The following is a 16,384-nucleotide window of genomic DNA, read 5'->3' on the forward strand; positions in this document are numbered from 1 at the left end:
ATTGAAGCTCCTATTCCATTATTACCATTTTCACAACAGTACTACAAGAAAACTTCTTTATTTCATTGTAAAGAAGTAATGTTTATTTATTGCTAAAATAAACTAAAAATTAAATAAAAAATCTCAACACAGAAGCTTCAGTCATTCTTTGGTTTGGGGTTTTTTGTTTTGTTTTGGGTTTTTTGTTGTTGCTGTTGTTTTTGGTGGGGGTTTTTTTTGTTTGTTTTTGGTTTTTTTAAACAGGCTTACTTCTCCATAATTGTATATTTCTCAAAATAACTAAAGCACTTAATAAAAAATGTTTTCTGAGAGGCCAAGTAGTGGTAATTCTCTGTGTGGGTGGGAGGCTAAAACATCTATATCATAAGTAGCATGGAGTGTAAAGGTAATCACTTATTACATGATAAATAATTCTGGTACAATTTTTACACAGGAATACCCCAAGACACAGTCATGCTCTCAAGAAAGTTTTTAAAATGCAGTTTGAAATAGTATATACATTGGAAAAACAAGGGCCTTACTTTTGGAAGGCTGGCGGGTGTTCTCAATTTTGTCCGTGTGCTTTTCATCAATGCCCGTTGCTCAGTTGGTAGCAAGTGATACTTCATAGCTTCAATGAGGTAATCTTTACAAGCACTGCTGTTCTTAACCAATATTTCCTCTTCAACTCTCTGTTTATTAACAGAAGTTTAACAAGGTCTGAGCATGTTAAGGAAGTAAAGCAGAAATCACAGTCCAAAGTGTATTAAAGCTTATGATCTATCACACAAATGCAGATTTATCTACTTGTTAAGACTGTAATTTAACCAGTAGGACACAAATTTGTGTTGGAAATGTGCAGTCATCAAAAAAAAAAATCAAAATATGCTGCTTGTTAATTAGCAAGTGGGAGAAACAGTGATAGGCAAGGTAAATCACTTTCCTTACAACTGGGCACATTTCTTGATTTTTTAAATACAGATAGTACAGAATATTTTAAGGCGGGAGTAGTGGAGAATAATTTAACAAACTAGTAAGCCACCCCACAACAATAAAAACCACAACACAACAACAAAAAAACCCCAAATCCCACCCAAAACAACCCACACAAATAAGAGATTTTTATCACAAAACCAGAATTTTTAAAATAAACACCTACCAACCTACTTATACCTTCTAACCAATGTCAATACTGAACTCATATTGTCAATCTTAAATATTTGACCGGACACCAAAATATCCAAATGAGTTTGTAACATGGGAAAAAATTTATTTTATCTGAACAAGGTAAAAGAATGCTTCCTTTGTCATTAATTCCTAATCAGCTTAAATAACAGATCTAATTCTGAAGTGGAAAATTCACTTATGAGAACAAATCCTTTATCAAAAGATGGCATTACAAATGAAACCTAACCTGATCTCAGCAAATTACATTGTTCAGATTACTGGTGTGGTATGGCATGCAGTCAGCCAAACAGATAAATTACTTACATAAGTCATCCTCTACGTGGCAATCTCTCACCTCAGTGGGTGGTTGTGCACAGGAGTATGTGGTAGTGGCTGTTTGTTTACTTTTTCTATCACTAATATACTAATGACACTGCTGTTGAAATTTAAAGTTATCTATCTGCCATTAAAATAATGAACAGAAATATTCACATGCAGAATAATTAATATTCCTTTTTGCTTACCTGAACTAAATACTCCCGGGAAAGCAAAGGCAGCCGAACATGCTCCATCAGACGTGCCATTAACTCCTGCCTTACGTCTTTGTCATGGTTTACCCAGGCTATCACTGCTTCAAACACCTTCCAGAAAACAAACAAATCTAGTTCTTTGACTTACAAGTTCATAAGCATGAAAACATTAGTGTGCCTCCAATAATAGTTTTGCTTATACTAAAACTCCTAGTGTAAGAAAAGATGACAGTGGTTACAGCTCCCGTTACTTCCATATTTATCAACTATAAAATTATGAAGGTGCATTATCTGGTCTCTTTTATATCTACTCCTCTACTGGTGTTTCAAGGATAGCTGTGCTACATGTACAAAATGCACCCAGTGACTTCACTGAAACTGAAAACTAGGCAAACAAACAACATGGCAGCAGGAATATTACAATCCCCATACTTTTCTTCCTTTCTTGGAGAACTGACCTGCCACAATCACTGTTCATATGACTTATCATCACTGAGTCTTAGCAGGACAAGTGATCCCAAGCCTGCTTTTGCCTCCATTGCACATCATTCACTAGAGCATTAAAACCTTAATTATACTCCACAAAAGCAGCATCACGTGTATTTAAGTGATAGATCCAGACCTTCAGGGTATTACAGGAACAACAACATAGCTTTGCTAGTTGCTGTTTAAGCAAATAGTTCTTAGACTCAAAGTTTCAAACATGAAACACTGCCTAACTGTATAAATGAGTATTCAAACATGCTTTTGAACACAATTTAGCCTCATTTGAGTACAACTATAAATATCTCGGAAAAAATGAAAACCAACATATTTCAAATAGATCACAACTGAATTTAAAAATCTTAAAATTAATACATCCACAACCTGAAAATCATTAGAGGTTTACAGGGACACCCTGGGCTCACTGAAGAGCACAGTGTTTCAAAAATGGCTTTAAAAGATTGAGATCTAGGCTTAAGGTAAGCCAACACACATTAAACTCTGGTTTGGTAATACCAAGCTGCCATGTCATCTCCTGTGCAACCCACATGCGTTCAGTTAGGTTAAACAGTTCACATATACACACAGAGCTTTAATACCTTTCTGGGACTGCTGATGTTAAAGTTAGTAAATGGCATATAATTGCTCTTCAAACTGGGAATTATTTACCCCTTAGTAAACCAAACTCCTGTGGATGTGACTCAGCATGTGTTCTGGTTGTTCTGCTTGAATATGAGAAAGATTTTCCATTTAATGCAGTTTTGGGTTTTGGGTTTTTTTCCCAAAGAAGGTAATGTGATTTAATATAGTTGTAGGATTTTTAAGAGTTGAGACTAGTTGTCAACATCTGACTAACAACTCTTTTAGAAAACGTCCTTTAAACTTGAGCACAATACCTGCCTAATTTCACTAAGGAAACACAGAACACATCCAGAAAAGGGCACAAGATCAGTAGGAGCAAGCTCACTCTTCCACATGAAAGATACAGAATGGGATACAGATTGTCTCACCTTCTCCTCTGAGGCAATTGTGAGTTTGTCACTGGATATCAGACTGCACACCTGCTCTACACCAAGATTGAGGTATTCTTCACTAAGTACGACATCAGAAAAGTGCTGTTCTGTTTGGAGGAAAAGAAATACACTAACATAGAGCAACAGGTCTCCACATGTATAACAAACATCAAAGCAGCAGGGGAAAGCAGAGGGAAATGATTCTATATGCAAGCTATTTTACTCTATCTAGAAGCAATAGATAGACTTAAAACCTCTTCTGTAAGTTAAAGCTTGGTCTCACAAATAGCTTTTGCATGTAAAGATTCTTTAACTGAAATACTAAAGCACATTGTACTAAAAGTATTGTGGCAATTTTCAGATGCTTGCTTCATCTCAGTACTTGTCTCTGAGAATTAACTAAGTCTCATTTTGCTAAATTTGTACACAGAAATACAGGAAAAATAATCCAGAGTCTTTATTCTCTGTATGTTGTTGTCAAGCATATTTTTAAATTTGTAGTTGAACAATGGTTGATTCTTTAGAACCAACCAGCAATGTCATACAAGTCCTTTTGCATCTCTCAGAGTTTTTCCAAGGTCATAAAATATTGCATATTGCAATCTCTAAAATGTGCAGAAGAATTTTTTTAAGCATCAACTTAAATAAAACTGAAAAAATTTAAAGTTTCCAAGTTGTCATTCAGTTATTCAGTCGTCCCCTCCCTTCCTTAAAATTGCTTTTTATGGCATTATTTTGCTTAGTTCCATTTAGTTAAAGTATTTTTTCCCTTCTTCTGTTATTCTTAACAGAAGCCAGAAGGGACAACTGTTACTAACTTAAAAATTCTCTCAAAATTAGAATAAATAATAAGAAGCCAGCAAACATATTCAAACCAAAGAACATTTTATAGCCTCTCAATCACTGTATTAGTACTACTGTAACTAAGACTCCATACTTGAGAAAGTTGTCTAAGTTGTTAAAAAAAGTTAAAGAATGCTGAATGCTTAAACTCAAGAGGTTTAATTTTTCAGTTCAACTTTGCAGGGTACAAGAAAACAGCTGTTTTAAATGCAATCATCATCAGTACAAGTCCCTCTAATTCTGCGGCATTCTCTTATGATGGACAGGTAGTATTTTCTGCAGTACTTCAGGCAATGGGAAAGAAAGGATGAAAAGAAATACTATTGATTTTTATAACATCCCCATTACTTTTCCACTCTACAAATCATCTTGTTTCTGTTTGCTTTTCAGAGAAGTATGCAGTTTCTCAAGCTAAGTATCTGATGAGTTTTATTGTTTGCAAATAGAAATTAAGAAAGATAATTTGTATAGATTATTTTTACAATAAACTCCAAATTTTTTTCAGTGCCACAAACCAGTATGCCTGACTGTACTGAGAAGCTGAGTTTGGAAGCAAGCAGAAGGGGGAAGCAACATGCATCCAAATCTCAAACAGATCTGAGGTTCTGAAGCACTGTTCATCTTTCCTTGAGAAATACAATGCAAGAGTGGATTACATCCAACAGGATATATTTTATAAATTAGAAATACCAGGTTGATTTTATAGGCTCACATACAAAAGCCTTGCTTTTTAAAAGTTGATTTAGATTTATGTCATGCATTCAGTAGGAAGAGATCCACCCTCTAAACCAGGAGAGGTGAAAGTTGAGAATTTCAAAAATAATACAATGAATGTGAGGCTGTCTCCAGTTTTCATGCTAGACATAAGAACTATAGAAGAGAATAAAAAAAACCCCAGTGCTTGAACAAAAACTGTTTTACTGGATGTCAGCTTCTTAAAGCATGAAACATGGTAAAGGGAAGGAGTGAAAAAAGGAGAAACACTAAACCAAACTACTCCATCAACAGCTACAGATCCTCAGGTGAATGAATTACAGACAAAAGAGAAATAGAGGGGATTTCTACATAAATTTCAGTCATCAATAAAGGAGGTAATGTGAAATAACTTGTCTTGTAAGAATCAGATCCCTTGTTGTCTAGCAGACCATTGCAACTGAATGACAGATAACATCTGGCAGAAGCTAGTTGCAATTACAGCTACATGGATTATTTAATATAATTAAAAACTGAAAAATAATAAGGAAATTTAAAAATCAATTAAATCCACCAATGGCAATTTATGTAATGCTGGTTCAAGTGTTGAAGACAGAAGGCTTCTTTATATATAAAAACCATGCTTATGAAATTCAAACTTTTTGCATCCTTTTAGCAAGAAGGATATCAGCATCTTTGAAATAACATGACTCAGTACCAACATTTCAAGAAATCACACTTATATCCTCTTTTCCCAGTAATGATGAAAAATAGTACTGGAGGTGAGTGGATTTTTTTTTGCCTTCTGGGTTAGGATTTTTATTATCTCATATTACTGCTCCCATCCTGAAAGCTTCAATAATCTGAAGACATTAACATCAAACATGATGAAAGTAATGCTTAAATGACTAAATATTTCATGTAACTGTCCCCTGTAAAATCTAAAATTATCTTGGTTTTTATTTATTGCATTACAGAACATACTTCTTTCTTTATGAACATCTCTTAGAGAAGCAAAGAGAGAACTACCCAGATGGAAGTTTCCATGAGAGAACAAAATAATTATTTTTTCCTAAATCAGAATTTTCCACACAGTATGCAACTTTGATAAATTTGTACTCGAATCCTGCCCCATTTCTTGTCTCTTTACCCAGAATTGAAGCCAGCTGGCTCTAGAGTCTGGCAGCCTGGAAACAAGCTGGCTTAGGACCTGCAGAGGCTTGGCTTCTAAATTCCCACTTCCTAAGCAAGTAGAGTCCTACTTCTTTAATATCAAGATTACACTCTGTCTTAAAAAAAAAAATCCATTTTAGGACATTTCTTAAATATCTGTTCCAATTGCATATGAAAAACAGATTTTCACATTTTTGCAACTGAGTCAGTTTCTATCTGAATAGCTAAAGATCTGTCCTTGTCTGCCCTGTGCCGGTAGGGTGGGACAAACGCAAAGAAGTCTTTAACATCAGGAAAAGAGCTAGTAACAAAAATGTCTGGAAGTACAATAGACAATGCCAGTGTGGAGAGCATAGAAAGAAAATAGGAGCTGTAAATGTACCACTTTTTGGTATTTGTTGTTCTGAGCTTGGAACTATACATGCACATTCAGCAAAAAGCACTAGACACCTCTTCTATCTAAAAGGCACACAAGTCTGGTTATACAGATAGTGACATTTTATTTTTCAAAGACATAGGACATTTTATGCTTTAAATATTTATGGATTAATTCACAATGTCACATTGAGATTTTTTTGGCTTGGGACAAAAGGTCTTTGCTATTGGCCTGTTTTAAGGCACTGGTCAAACAGGAACCCCAGCTTTGTTGCAGAGGGATAAACACAAGCTCTGCCAATTGGAGAACAGCAGAAGCTAAAACTGCAGAATCACATTAAAAAAAATCTGATTTATTTGCAAATTTTATGCTTAAATAACTGGTTTTTAGAACACCATGAAATTCACAACAGTCAAGGCAACAGCAGCATAGCAACAGACGTTGCTACTCAGAATAGAATCATAGGAATGATTCTGACAACTCCATCCTTTCCATGCCAGGCATACAGATGTACACAAGAACAGTCCACAGAAGACATGCATGCTTCCAAGAGTTGCCAGGGCTCAAATTTTAGACTAAGAGCACCAGAATCAAGAATGCTTGAAATCAAGAATGCTCCCAAATACAATGCAGCAATCCCGCATCACAAAACACACTTGGGTTCCCTAACAGAAGAATCTGTAACATCTCAGCACAGTGCTAATGACCAAAAAGTGCCACACCTCAAAGGACACCACTGCCATAGGTCTCCCAATGCCTGCACTGCCCTATGCAGTGGGTGAAATACATTACTATTCTTTGGTTAAAACTGAGAAATGTGTCAGGACATAAGCACTGAGCTAGGGTCTCTCTAGTCCAAGATGGCACACCCCTCCTCATTAAAAGGCTTTACCAACTTATCTTCAGGTTGTACATAACATTACAACACCTATATAATGCACCTCCTTCTCAGGAAAAATTGTTGTTTTGTGAACATCCTTTAACACAACATAAGACATATCCAAGACCAAAACTGAGAACAGACTAGCAGTGCTCATGCCACATACTCTTCCTAGGAATCCTCACAAAAGAAGGAGGAGAGGCCTCAGCTGTACACAGACTCTGTGCAAGTGTAACAAGACCCAGAGCAGGACTGCTTGCTGGAACATCATGAGGACATGTGGCATCTCCAAGTTCAATTGCAACAGAAGCTCATTCCAAGTAACCTGTATCAATTGTCCACTATTTTCAGATCACAGGTGCATATAAATGACTCTCCTAGAAATCTTGCTCTCTGCTGCAAAGGACCAACCCACGACAGGAAATTTGGAGCTCCAAATTTAATGGAAGTTGCATTTTCATTCCCATTGGAAGGAAATTCTTGAGTTTCATTTTTCTAATAACTTCTGATCCATCGGCATCCATTTGTTTTCATATTACCATTGTCTATTAGCAGAACTATCTCGCTGCCTCTTTTTTCTAAATGTAAAATAGCAAGTGTAACAAAAATAAAGACTGGGAGAAGTTACAAAACAAAATACTTTTCATTTTCTCTGGCAGGGAAATATTTTCACTACTTTTTTCAATCTAATAATCATCCTTTTCTGTACTCATTCTAATTTCTGGAGCCTTAATCCCAAAATGTGTGCTCTGGGAGTTAAGGTGCCTATGATACAAAGCTTAACTCTGAAATGGCACAGCCATGTATTTTTGGCTCAGACTTTTGAGAAATTTTTTTTCAGATGTAAGAAAGCTGTGACTAAGTACAAAGAGCCATTTGAGATAAGAACAGGGAGAAAAAAGAAGCTATGATGGCTGAGATAAAGGCAGTAAGTAGCCTGAAAATTCAAGAGCAAAAACATTGACCTGAAAAGGTACAGAACTGTATGAAATGAAATCAGGGAGTCAGCAGACAGAAATTCAGCAAGACTGATGATCAGCCAATTCCAAGGAGAAATGAAGGCCAGCGCTTCCTCCCTGGGTTCTTTTATCAGGAGTACTGAGCATTCTGGTGCTCAGTCTAGTATCTTGCATGTCCCAACTAGGACCAGCAAATAGCTTCCCTCCTCTTTTCACTTGTCTGTGTCCTGCTTGCAGACACTCTCTGTTCACAGCAAAGGATGCCTGAACAAAATGACACAGGGAAGGAGAGTTAACAGGTGAACACAATTCCTGTGTTCTCAGAACACATTTGGCCTATACTGCACTCAAGGTCTTGCCAGGGTCTTAGAATCTTTATTTCTAGAAAGTAATCTCTATAAATATTAGCTTCAACTACTAAACAGAACAAAGATTATTTAGAAGTAACTGAAGTCATTTAGAGGTTTAGTTTAGAAGTAACTAAGGCCCAGTCAGAACAGAAGAGGGAAAAAATAATTTAAAACTCAAAATTAAGCAACAGCTGAATCAAAACGTGTTCCCTAAAACATTAAATATCTGAACATTAACTCTAGTTAATAAATGTATGTCTTGCTTCCTATTTCAAAAATGTAATAGCTTTTTGGATTTAATAATGTATTACTCAAAGACAAAAGGATTTAATTAAAACCTTTTGCATAGATGTCTAAATAGAAATATCACAAAGTCATTCAGTCATGTGCACATCACAACTTTGTGAGTAAGGTAGGCATTACAAAAGCTAGTACTTTCAAAAACAATCTGAAAAGCTTTTGATTTTTTTAAATTGATATATCAATCATTCTTGATAGAAATACTATAATCTCCTGTGAGTTAAAAAAAAATCTATACCACAAATCAGCATTTCTAGGAATGAAGACAACTGAAAGCATTCATCAAATTCCTTGCCTTTCTGAGGTCTAAATTTATTCAAGGCAATAAAAAGCCTATTATTTGGACCTGAGTTGAAGCACTTTGTGCTCTATTTCAGGAAAATATTCAATTTTAACTCTGTACTAATTGTTAATGATGCTAATTGGTCACTGTACATTTAAGGAAAGCTACGAAAAGCAATGCAGTCATACGTATTTTTTTCTACAGCCTTATCAGGACATTTAATTTTTAATTCTCTTTTTTTTTATTGCTCTTGATCTAAGCCTGACAGTGCTAGGAGGAGGAAGGCAGAGCAAAGAGTGGACCTGACTATGCATTCTGACTATACACAGCATATTGTTTCTTAAGAGTAAGAACAGACTGTGCATTGTTTTAAAATCCACCCCACAGACACAGCAAATACACAGTAGGAGTTCAGCTGGCAGCTTGTCATACAGACCAGCAGCACTCCAAGAATATGATGACAATAAGGGAAGCTTTTGGGGGGAATTTGACGGAAATGGAAGGTGGTTTGGTTACAGAGAAAAGATAAGGTTAGTACCAAGCATGAAAATAGGAGAGCTGGAGAGAAAGATGAAATACAAGATTCGAGTGGATGAGACTATAGGTACCCTTTATAGTAAGAAATTTCAGAGCTTTGGCTAGATGAGTAGGATTTTCAGAAGATGAGCTGATTACATAATATCCAACATTAAATTTCTTGCTTCTTCACTAGTGGTGTGCAGGGGCATCCCCTCTTCCCAATGTCTTTTTCTTATTTCTTCCCCCATGTAATTCCTACATACTTTGACTTATGGTACTTGTCAGAATTTTAATTCTTCTTTCCTGATTTCCTCCCTTAAGTGACAGTGCAAGATTTTAAACAGGAAGCTAGCTTCTTTGTGGATTAGAAATGGCTTGGACCCTGCAGAGTCAGAATAGTCTGTGAAGATGCTGCCCTATTTAGCAGGCAGGGCCTGCCAGCACATTTTATTTCTCTTGAAGGCATTCAGATCAAATGCAGTTTTCATCAGGAGATACATGTCTGCAATACCCTGGATAAAACTCAGGTTCCTCTGGAACCCACCCACACTGACACATATCAATGTGTGCTCCAACAATGATAACTTGCCTGCATATGTGTTGGCCTTGCTCAAGAGATCTGTGCATGCATGCATGTCAGCAAAAGCACGAATCCCCAGGCAGTTGATAGGATGAAGCTGAGATTCCAAAAATTCACAGCAAGTCCTCTTCACATCCTGCAGTTGCAAGAGACCAGCTGCTGGGAGCAGTACCTGAAAGGAGAAGCAAGAGCTGGTTCATGTCCTAATTCAATTGTGATGTTATACAAGAGAATTGTCAGTATTAAGAAAATAAACTATTAAAAAACCAAGACCAAAACAAAGAGGAAGATTTCAGTATTCTGCAACTGAGGCAACTAAAACCCAGCATGAGCATGATTTTACTTCTCCCTACAGGTACCATTTAGAATAACAAGCAACATCTCTACCATTGTGTTCACTGGGGAACACGTTCCACAAACTGTAACTCAAACTGTATTTAAAGTCTTCCTAATATTCATTCACAAATTCCCTTCTTGCATTTCCCAGCATTTCATAATTACATTACATTACATTACTGATTTCCAAGCCTTTAGTGTAGGATATTTTTAAAGGAAGTTTTCTAGACCATGATAGAATATGTAAATCTTATTTGCATGCAAGCACTGGACACTGTACCATTTTTTTTTACCATCAAAAATAAGCATATTTATGCAAGAGATTCCAGTAAGGACAGAATTCAGACTTCCACTGAAATCTGTGACCATCTTGGAAGCATAATAATTCAAGATTGTCTGGCAATCAATATAGACAGGAAAAATAAAGGATCATACATTTAACAAGAGTTGGGTTTGAATATCAACTGTTAATGAAAGAGAAATGAAGAAAAGACACAAATGTGATTGTACTCAGACACGTGGACTATTGCTAAGCAAAATACTTAAAAATTAGTTTAAATCTTAGATAATTCTTGAAAATATTTAGTAAGTCCAACAAAGTAAGTGGAAAAGATGTAAGAAGCATAAAAGTCAGTGACACACAATTACAAACAACTTTAGTAAGCTTAAAGGTTATTAATTACAAGGTTGAAAGTGTACAGTAAAATAGTTTTATTTTAGCATGTTTATGTAAATGTTAAGACAATATCACTAATACAATTTATATTACCAGAACACAGTACGATTAGTTATAACAGTGAGTAGATACATTCATTTGATAGTTAATTCTATTATAAGATATAACCATTAACTTACATAGCAAAAATCAATGCCAGAAATCTACTACAAGTATTTATTTACACAGCTTGCCCCAATAAAGCAAACATTTCACACCTGATCACAAATCTGTAAACTAATTCAAGGACAGTCCTAGATAATTTTAGGCACATTATCAGTATAGTTGAGCAAATAATTCTGAGAGCAATCTTTGACTGCATAAATGGATCCAGTAGAAAAATTTGTAAAACCATCATCAAATCAGAACACAAAATGGAAATGTGAAATTTAAGAATGGTATGGAGAAAATAATTTAATATTTGTATTCACAGTTACCCTGGCATACTTATACGAACAGTACAGGAATGTTGCAAGAACCAGATTACTCTTCATTATGAGAAATTTACATCAGTTCTGAGATCAGTGTAACTGAGCTTGCAAAGTTAGAGATTTCAATACATTTTAGTTATCAGAAAACAAAACATTCAAGTCTAAACATATTTTATATTCTGCTGCTAAAAAGGAAAAGAGAAGCAAAGTGCATCAAATTTATCTCGTTGAATTACACATTGGGCTTTGGTTACTAGGCAACAAGAGCTGTGATAACATTTAGCTATTTTCATTTGTACCTATAGAAGTGTTGGTCTGAAAGCCATAACAACCTGCATTCAAAAATACAGTTCCATCACAGTCAGATTTACTCTGCTGAAGCCAGGGACAGAACTAAAGAGGGAAAAATACCAAAACAACCCAAACTCCTCAAAAATGCATCAGAAAAAAAGAAAAGAAAAAAACAACATTAAAACTGCAGTACAGATTAAGTTTAACTGCTGCTGACTCTAAACTGGTCAGTTATAGCTCAGATCTCTTCCGAAAATAGCCAGTAGAGGGTATCATAACTTTCCTTTAAAGATCAAAAATACTGTAATGCGCATACAGCTTTGTACTGCAAGAAATGCAGAGGTGGGAAAAAATCTCTGATTTTGTGAAAATATGTTCTATGAAAATGTATTGTCAACGTGGCTTTTTTTTTTTTATAATCAAAGAAAACTGAACAGATTATTACTGCAGATGGCAAATAAGAAATTAGGTATTCTCATTCTTTGTGTCAAAATTGTGGTGATGAATCTCAGAATGACTGCTGTATTTCCTAGAGCAAATGATTTAACCCTTACGAGCCTATGAAGACTCTTCCCTGATTATTTCCTTTTGGTTCTCCCTCCTGCAGTGACACGCCTATTCCCAAAGCTCTGTGCACCCATCACGCCAAATACATCTTTCCAACCCCACTGAGAATAAAAGGACTGGGACCAGGTGCAAGTATTTGTTTTAAAATCCACCTGCAATGTCACCTGCGTAGTCAGGAGGGATCTACTTAAGGCCCGGAACTTGGGTCCATGTTTTAACTGGAGTAAATTCAAGCCCTTCACAACTCAATTAAATCATCAACCGGTAAATAAGGCTGCTGCCCTGTCTTGTGGCCCTTCAGGGACCTGCCAGGAGTATGTCAGGGGCTGAGGGTACTAAAGATGCCTGCAGCTTTTCTCCCTCCTTTTTCTCCCAGCATTATGACTCTGATCATCTTTGTGCAGCTGGACACATTCACTTCACGTGACCGAAACCTGTGTTGAGCCTGGAAGTGAGGAGCAGCTGGAACAGGCAGGCACCTGTCCAGGTGCTCACAGGCCCACCAGCTCAGCAGGAACACATTCACAACAGTCCCAAAGAGATACAACCTGCCTGAGTGATGAGCAAACCTCTACAAGGAAAGAAGGTCTCAGAGGAGATGGGCAAGGGTGATGAACTTGAGGAAGAAATACAAGAATGAGCATCTAGTGGCATAAAGTCAAATTATCTCCACATAAAAGGGACTGGAGGGTGACTTTTCCTTTAGGTATATGGCTGTACCAGTAAGTCATCAGGTTATGCAAACAGCCTTTTCTAAAATAATTACTAGCATGTAAGGTCTCCCCCAGCAAAGCCAGGCCAGCAGGGGGAGAAGTATGTATGTGACACAGCTCAGTCTCATAAAAAGTGTAAAACCAAAAAAGCAAATAAAGAGCTCTCAAGAGAGCCGTAGCCTTGAGCCCACATATTCCTTCCTAGTGAACTAGAGAAGCCCACCATCCTGACAGTGGGCATACGTAGATCAGTAATGGGAATTACTTTTGTATAGTGATCCAAATGTATATTCAAGTGCTGTGTCATGCTTGTGTTGTGACTTCAGCATATTGCAGTATGTCTCTACTAAATCAAAACATAACACTGTGTAGTACCAAGTATCTTCAAAACAGTAAATTTCATGGCAATCATTAAATGCCCTTCAAGGACTATCCAGAAGAAGCTGGTCAGAGCAGCTGCCCTGGAGTGCCTCCTTACCAGACAAGGGTGTTTATCCCACCTGAGGGCTGCTAGATGACCTGACAGGCACAGCCCCTTGATTGGTACCACTTCTTGGACACACAAGGTTTCAGTGGCTGCCCTGCTAGTTGAGAATGGGGGAACAAGTCCAGTGGAAGGAGACACCAGGATGATCAGAGGGCTGGAGCATGTGATATTACAAGGAAAAGCTAAGAAAACTGAGTTTGTGCAGCCGTAAAAGAAAAAAAGGGAGACCTTATTACAGTCAACAGCTCCTTAATGTGAGGGTAGAGAAGAGTGAGACAGACTGTTCTTGAAGATGCATAGCCATAGGACAAGGAAAGTATGAACACAGGAAAATCTGACTGGAAAAAAAAAAGTTAGGTTGCTTTTTCTGTTTTGTGTTGTTTTGTTGGGTATTTTTTAAGTGAGGCTGGTTAAGCCACAGAATAGGTTGTCCCAACCAGCTACAGAATCTCCATTCCTGGGAGATATTAAAAATTCAGGGAACAGGCCTTGCAAAATGCTTTTTAAAAGCTCAATAAAAAGTAAAATTTAAACTGATTAAAGCTTTCTGTCTGTTAATTTACATCAATTTGATCCAGTAATTTTATATCCATCCAAGCTGTCCTCTTTGCATTCCTTTCTGTACCACGGGGTTCTCCTAGACAGACCATATTGTGATACCTGACATATGAAGATGCTTAAGACAGTATTTTCTTCTCTACTGCTTTCAAATTTCTTGTAATCATCTTAAAATTTCTGGCAGGAATATTTGCTCAAATTCAAATTGATACCCACCAAAACCACATTAAGATCAGTATAATGTCAATAGGAAAATAGTGACAGATCACATTGCAGGTTTTGAAAACAAGATCCCACCACATAAACAAACACAAAATTTCTCAGAAGACTGAAGCACTTTTCAAGCAAATAAGCCAACAAAAATCAAGAGAATTGAATAATGTGCTGTCTAAAATGGAAAAAATCCATACTTTATTGCATGGAGAGGAAAGAAAACAGAACTGAGACGTTAGGAAAGATACTAACCAAGGAAAGCAGATGCATGAGAATCCAAACACACTACAGTACAACACAGAAGCTCACAGAAGAGCAAGTTACCTCCTCGCTAATCACAGAGATTGGGTATTTTCAGTTACAATATTAAAATGAAAAAAATTTCAGAGAACAGCACTTATGTTAATGCCTGTAATAAAGAAATCTTGAGGAAAGAGATTAAGGTTTAACATTTATTTTTAAGTTTTAAATAACCATTTTAGCAAACTAAGCTCCTTCATTTGCTGTTTACATTATCATAGCATGGGGAAGAAAGAAATTAACATAGTGGTTAAATATAACCCAAATGATCTTATTTTTTTTATTCTCATCTGCATGCATCTGTGCGATAATTAAAACTGTGGTTTGTAACTGAAGTGTAATCTAAATTCTAGGGAAATCATTCAGCACAGCATTGAAATTATGCTATTTGTGAGTATGCATACAAAACCACTAAAATAGACACAAATATTTTAAGGCATCTGTGGGATAAAATGTGGAAGTTTCAATTTTGGAAAATTCAGCCCTGCTTGAATTTCTGTATGAACAATGTGTGCATGTTAAGCATGGTGTTCCAGTGCTAAAATACAAAAATAAGAGGCTGCAGTGGAATTAAAGATGTGCATGAGCTGCAAGTTTAGAACATGATGTCATGTAGCCTATGAAGTATGCCTTCTGGATATCTTAACATCCTCAAGGCTATTGCACAATAAAGACATGGATGTATTAATTTTTTCTTTAGCTTAATGAGCCCTATGCAAATAAAAATCAGGTGCAGGTGGCAGTTTCATCATATCACAACAGGGAATCAGATCACGAAACAGTCCCATTCCTTCACATTCCCCTTGTACTAGATACAAATTGGTAGAGCATCACTTCAGTAGAAAATGATTGAATAATCATGAAAATGTAGTATTTTGAATTATTTATATGATCTAAAAAATACTAAGCAGCTCCCAGCTTGAAAATCAGTGTGACAGATTAAAATGGAGGATAAGGAAGAAGTAAGTTTTACATATGTTCTCTTTAACTTGAATTATAATCTGCACTTAAGATTTCACTTCAGTTAATGACATGCAATTGATAGGAAGTAATTTGCTCAAAAAGCAGCTTTTGAAGAGACAGCACCTTAGAATGAGCTACTAATTATTAATAAAAACATTAGGGACAGAGGTGGGTTTTCTGTTATTTTCTTGGGGTTTTTTTGAAAGGGGTAGTTGTGGAAGTTTTGGGAGGGATTTGGGATGCAGTTAGTGGTTGCTGAAGTGCAGAAATAAGTTTCATGAAGCAAATGAAATTACAGAAGAGTCACTTATTTAAGTAATACACTATAATGAGGGGTATCCATCTAGTCCATGGGGAGAACCATGCAGTCTTGCTTGGCTTCAGGGTTCTCCTACATCTTCACTACCAAAACAGTGCCTTAACTACCACATGAAAGTGCATTTTGGCATAAGCTTTCACACAAGAGAGACAGATTGATTTCCTAGTCTGATGGCTATTTTTGTTAACAGTCAGAAGCTTCACCTTTCATCCTTTTCTTCTCTTAAAACATACTGGCAATAGAAATGAAACATTCTCTCACTTGGAGTAAAACATCATGAACCTAAAGTAATTTTAGTTGAAGTTTTAGATTTTTCTTTCAGTGAAAAAAATTGTAGACATTTTGATTTTATAGGAACAAAGT

The 16,384-nt window shown here is 36.3% G+C and overlaps 1 protein-coding gene across 6 annotated transcripts in view; it reads right to left on the reverse strand.

The window, feature by feature from the left end:
* The window catches only part of KLHL2 (kelch like family member 2), a 54,216-nt gene that overhangs the window by 9,703 nt on the left and 28,129 nt on the right, over nt 1–16,384 (reverse strand). For all 6 annotated transcript variants that reach the window (XR_005256726.1, XM_038135172.1, XM_038135173.1 and 3 more), the window contains 4 exons: nt 10,138–10,300; nt 3,170–3,279; nt 1,671–1,787; nt 522–671 (listed from right to left, as the gene is read on the reverse strand). Coding sequence is in view for 5 of the 6 variants with exons in the window: in XM_038135172.1 (XP_037991100.1) it covers nt 522–671; nt 1,671–1,787; nt 3,170–3,279; nt 10,138–10,300 (540 nt within the window). In the remaining variant the exon portion in view is untranslated. The remainder of the gene's footprint in view (nt 1–521; nt 672–1,670; nt 1,788–3,169; nt 3,280–10,137; nt 10,301–16,384) is intronic.

This window comes from Motacilla alba, chromosome 4 (assembly GCF_015832195.1).
Source record: "Motacilla alba alba isolate MOTALB_02 chromosome 4, Motacilla_alba_V1.0_pri, whole genome shotgun sequence".
In the NCBI taxonomy this organism is placed as follows: Eukaryota; Metazoa; Chordata; class Aves; order Passeriformes; family Motacillidae; genus Motacilla; species Motacilla alba.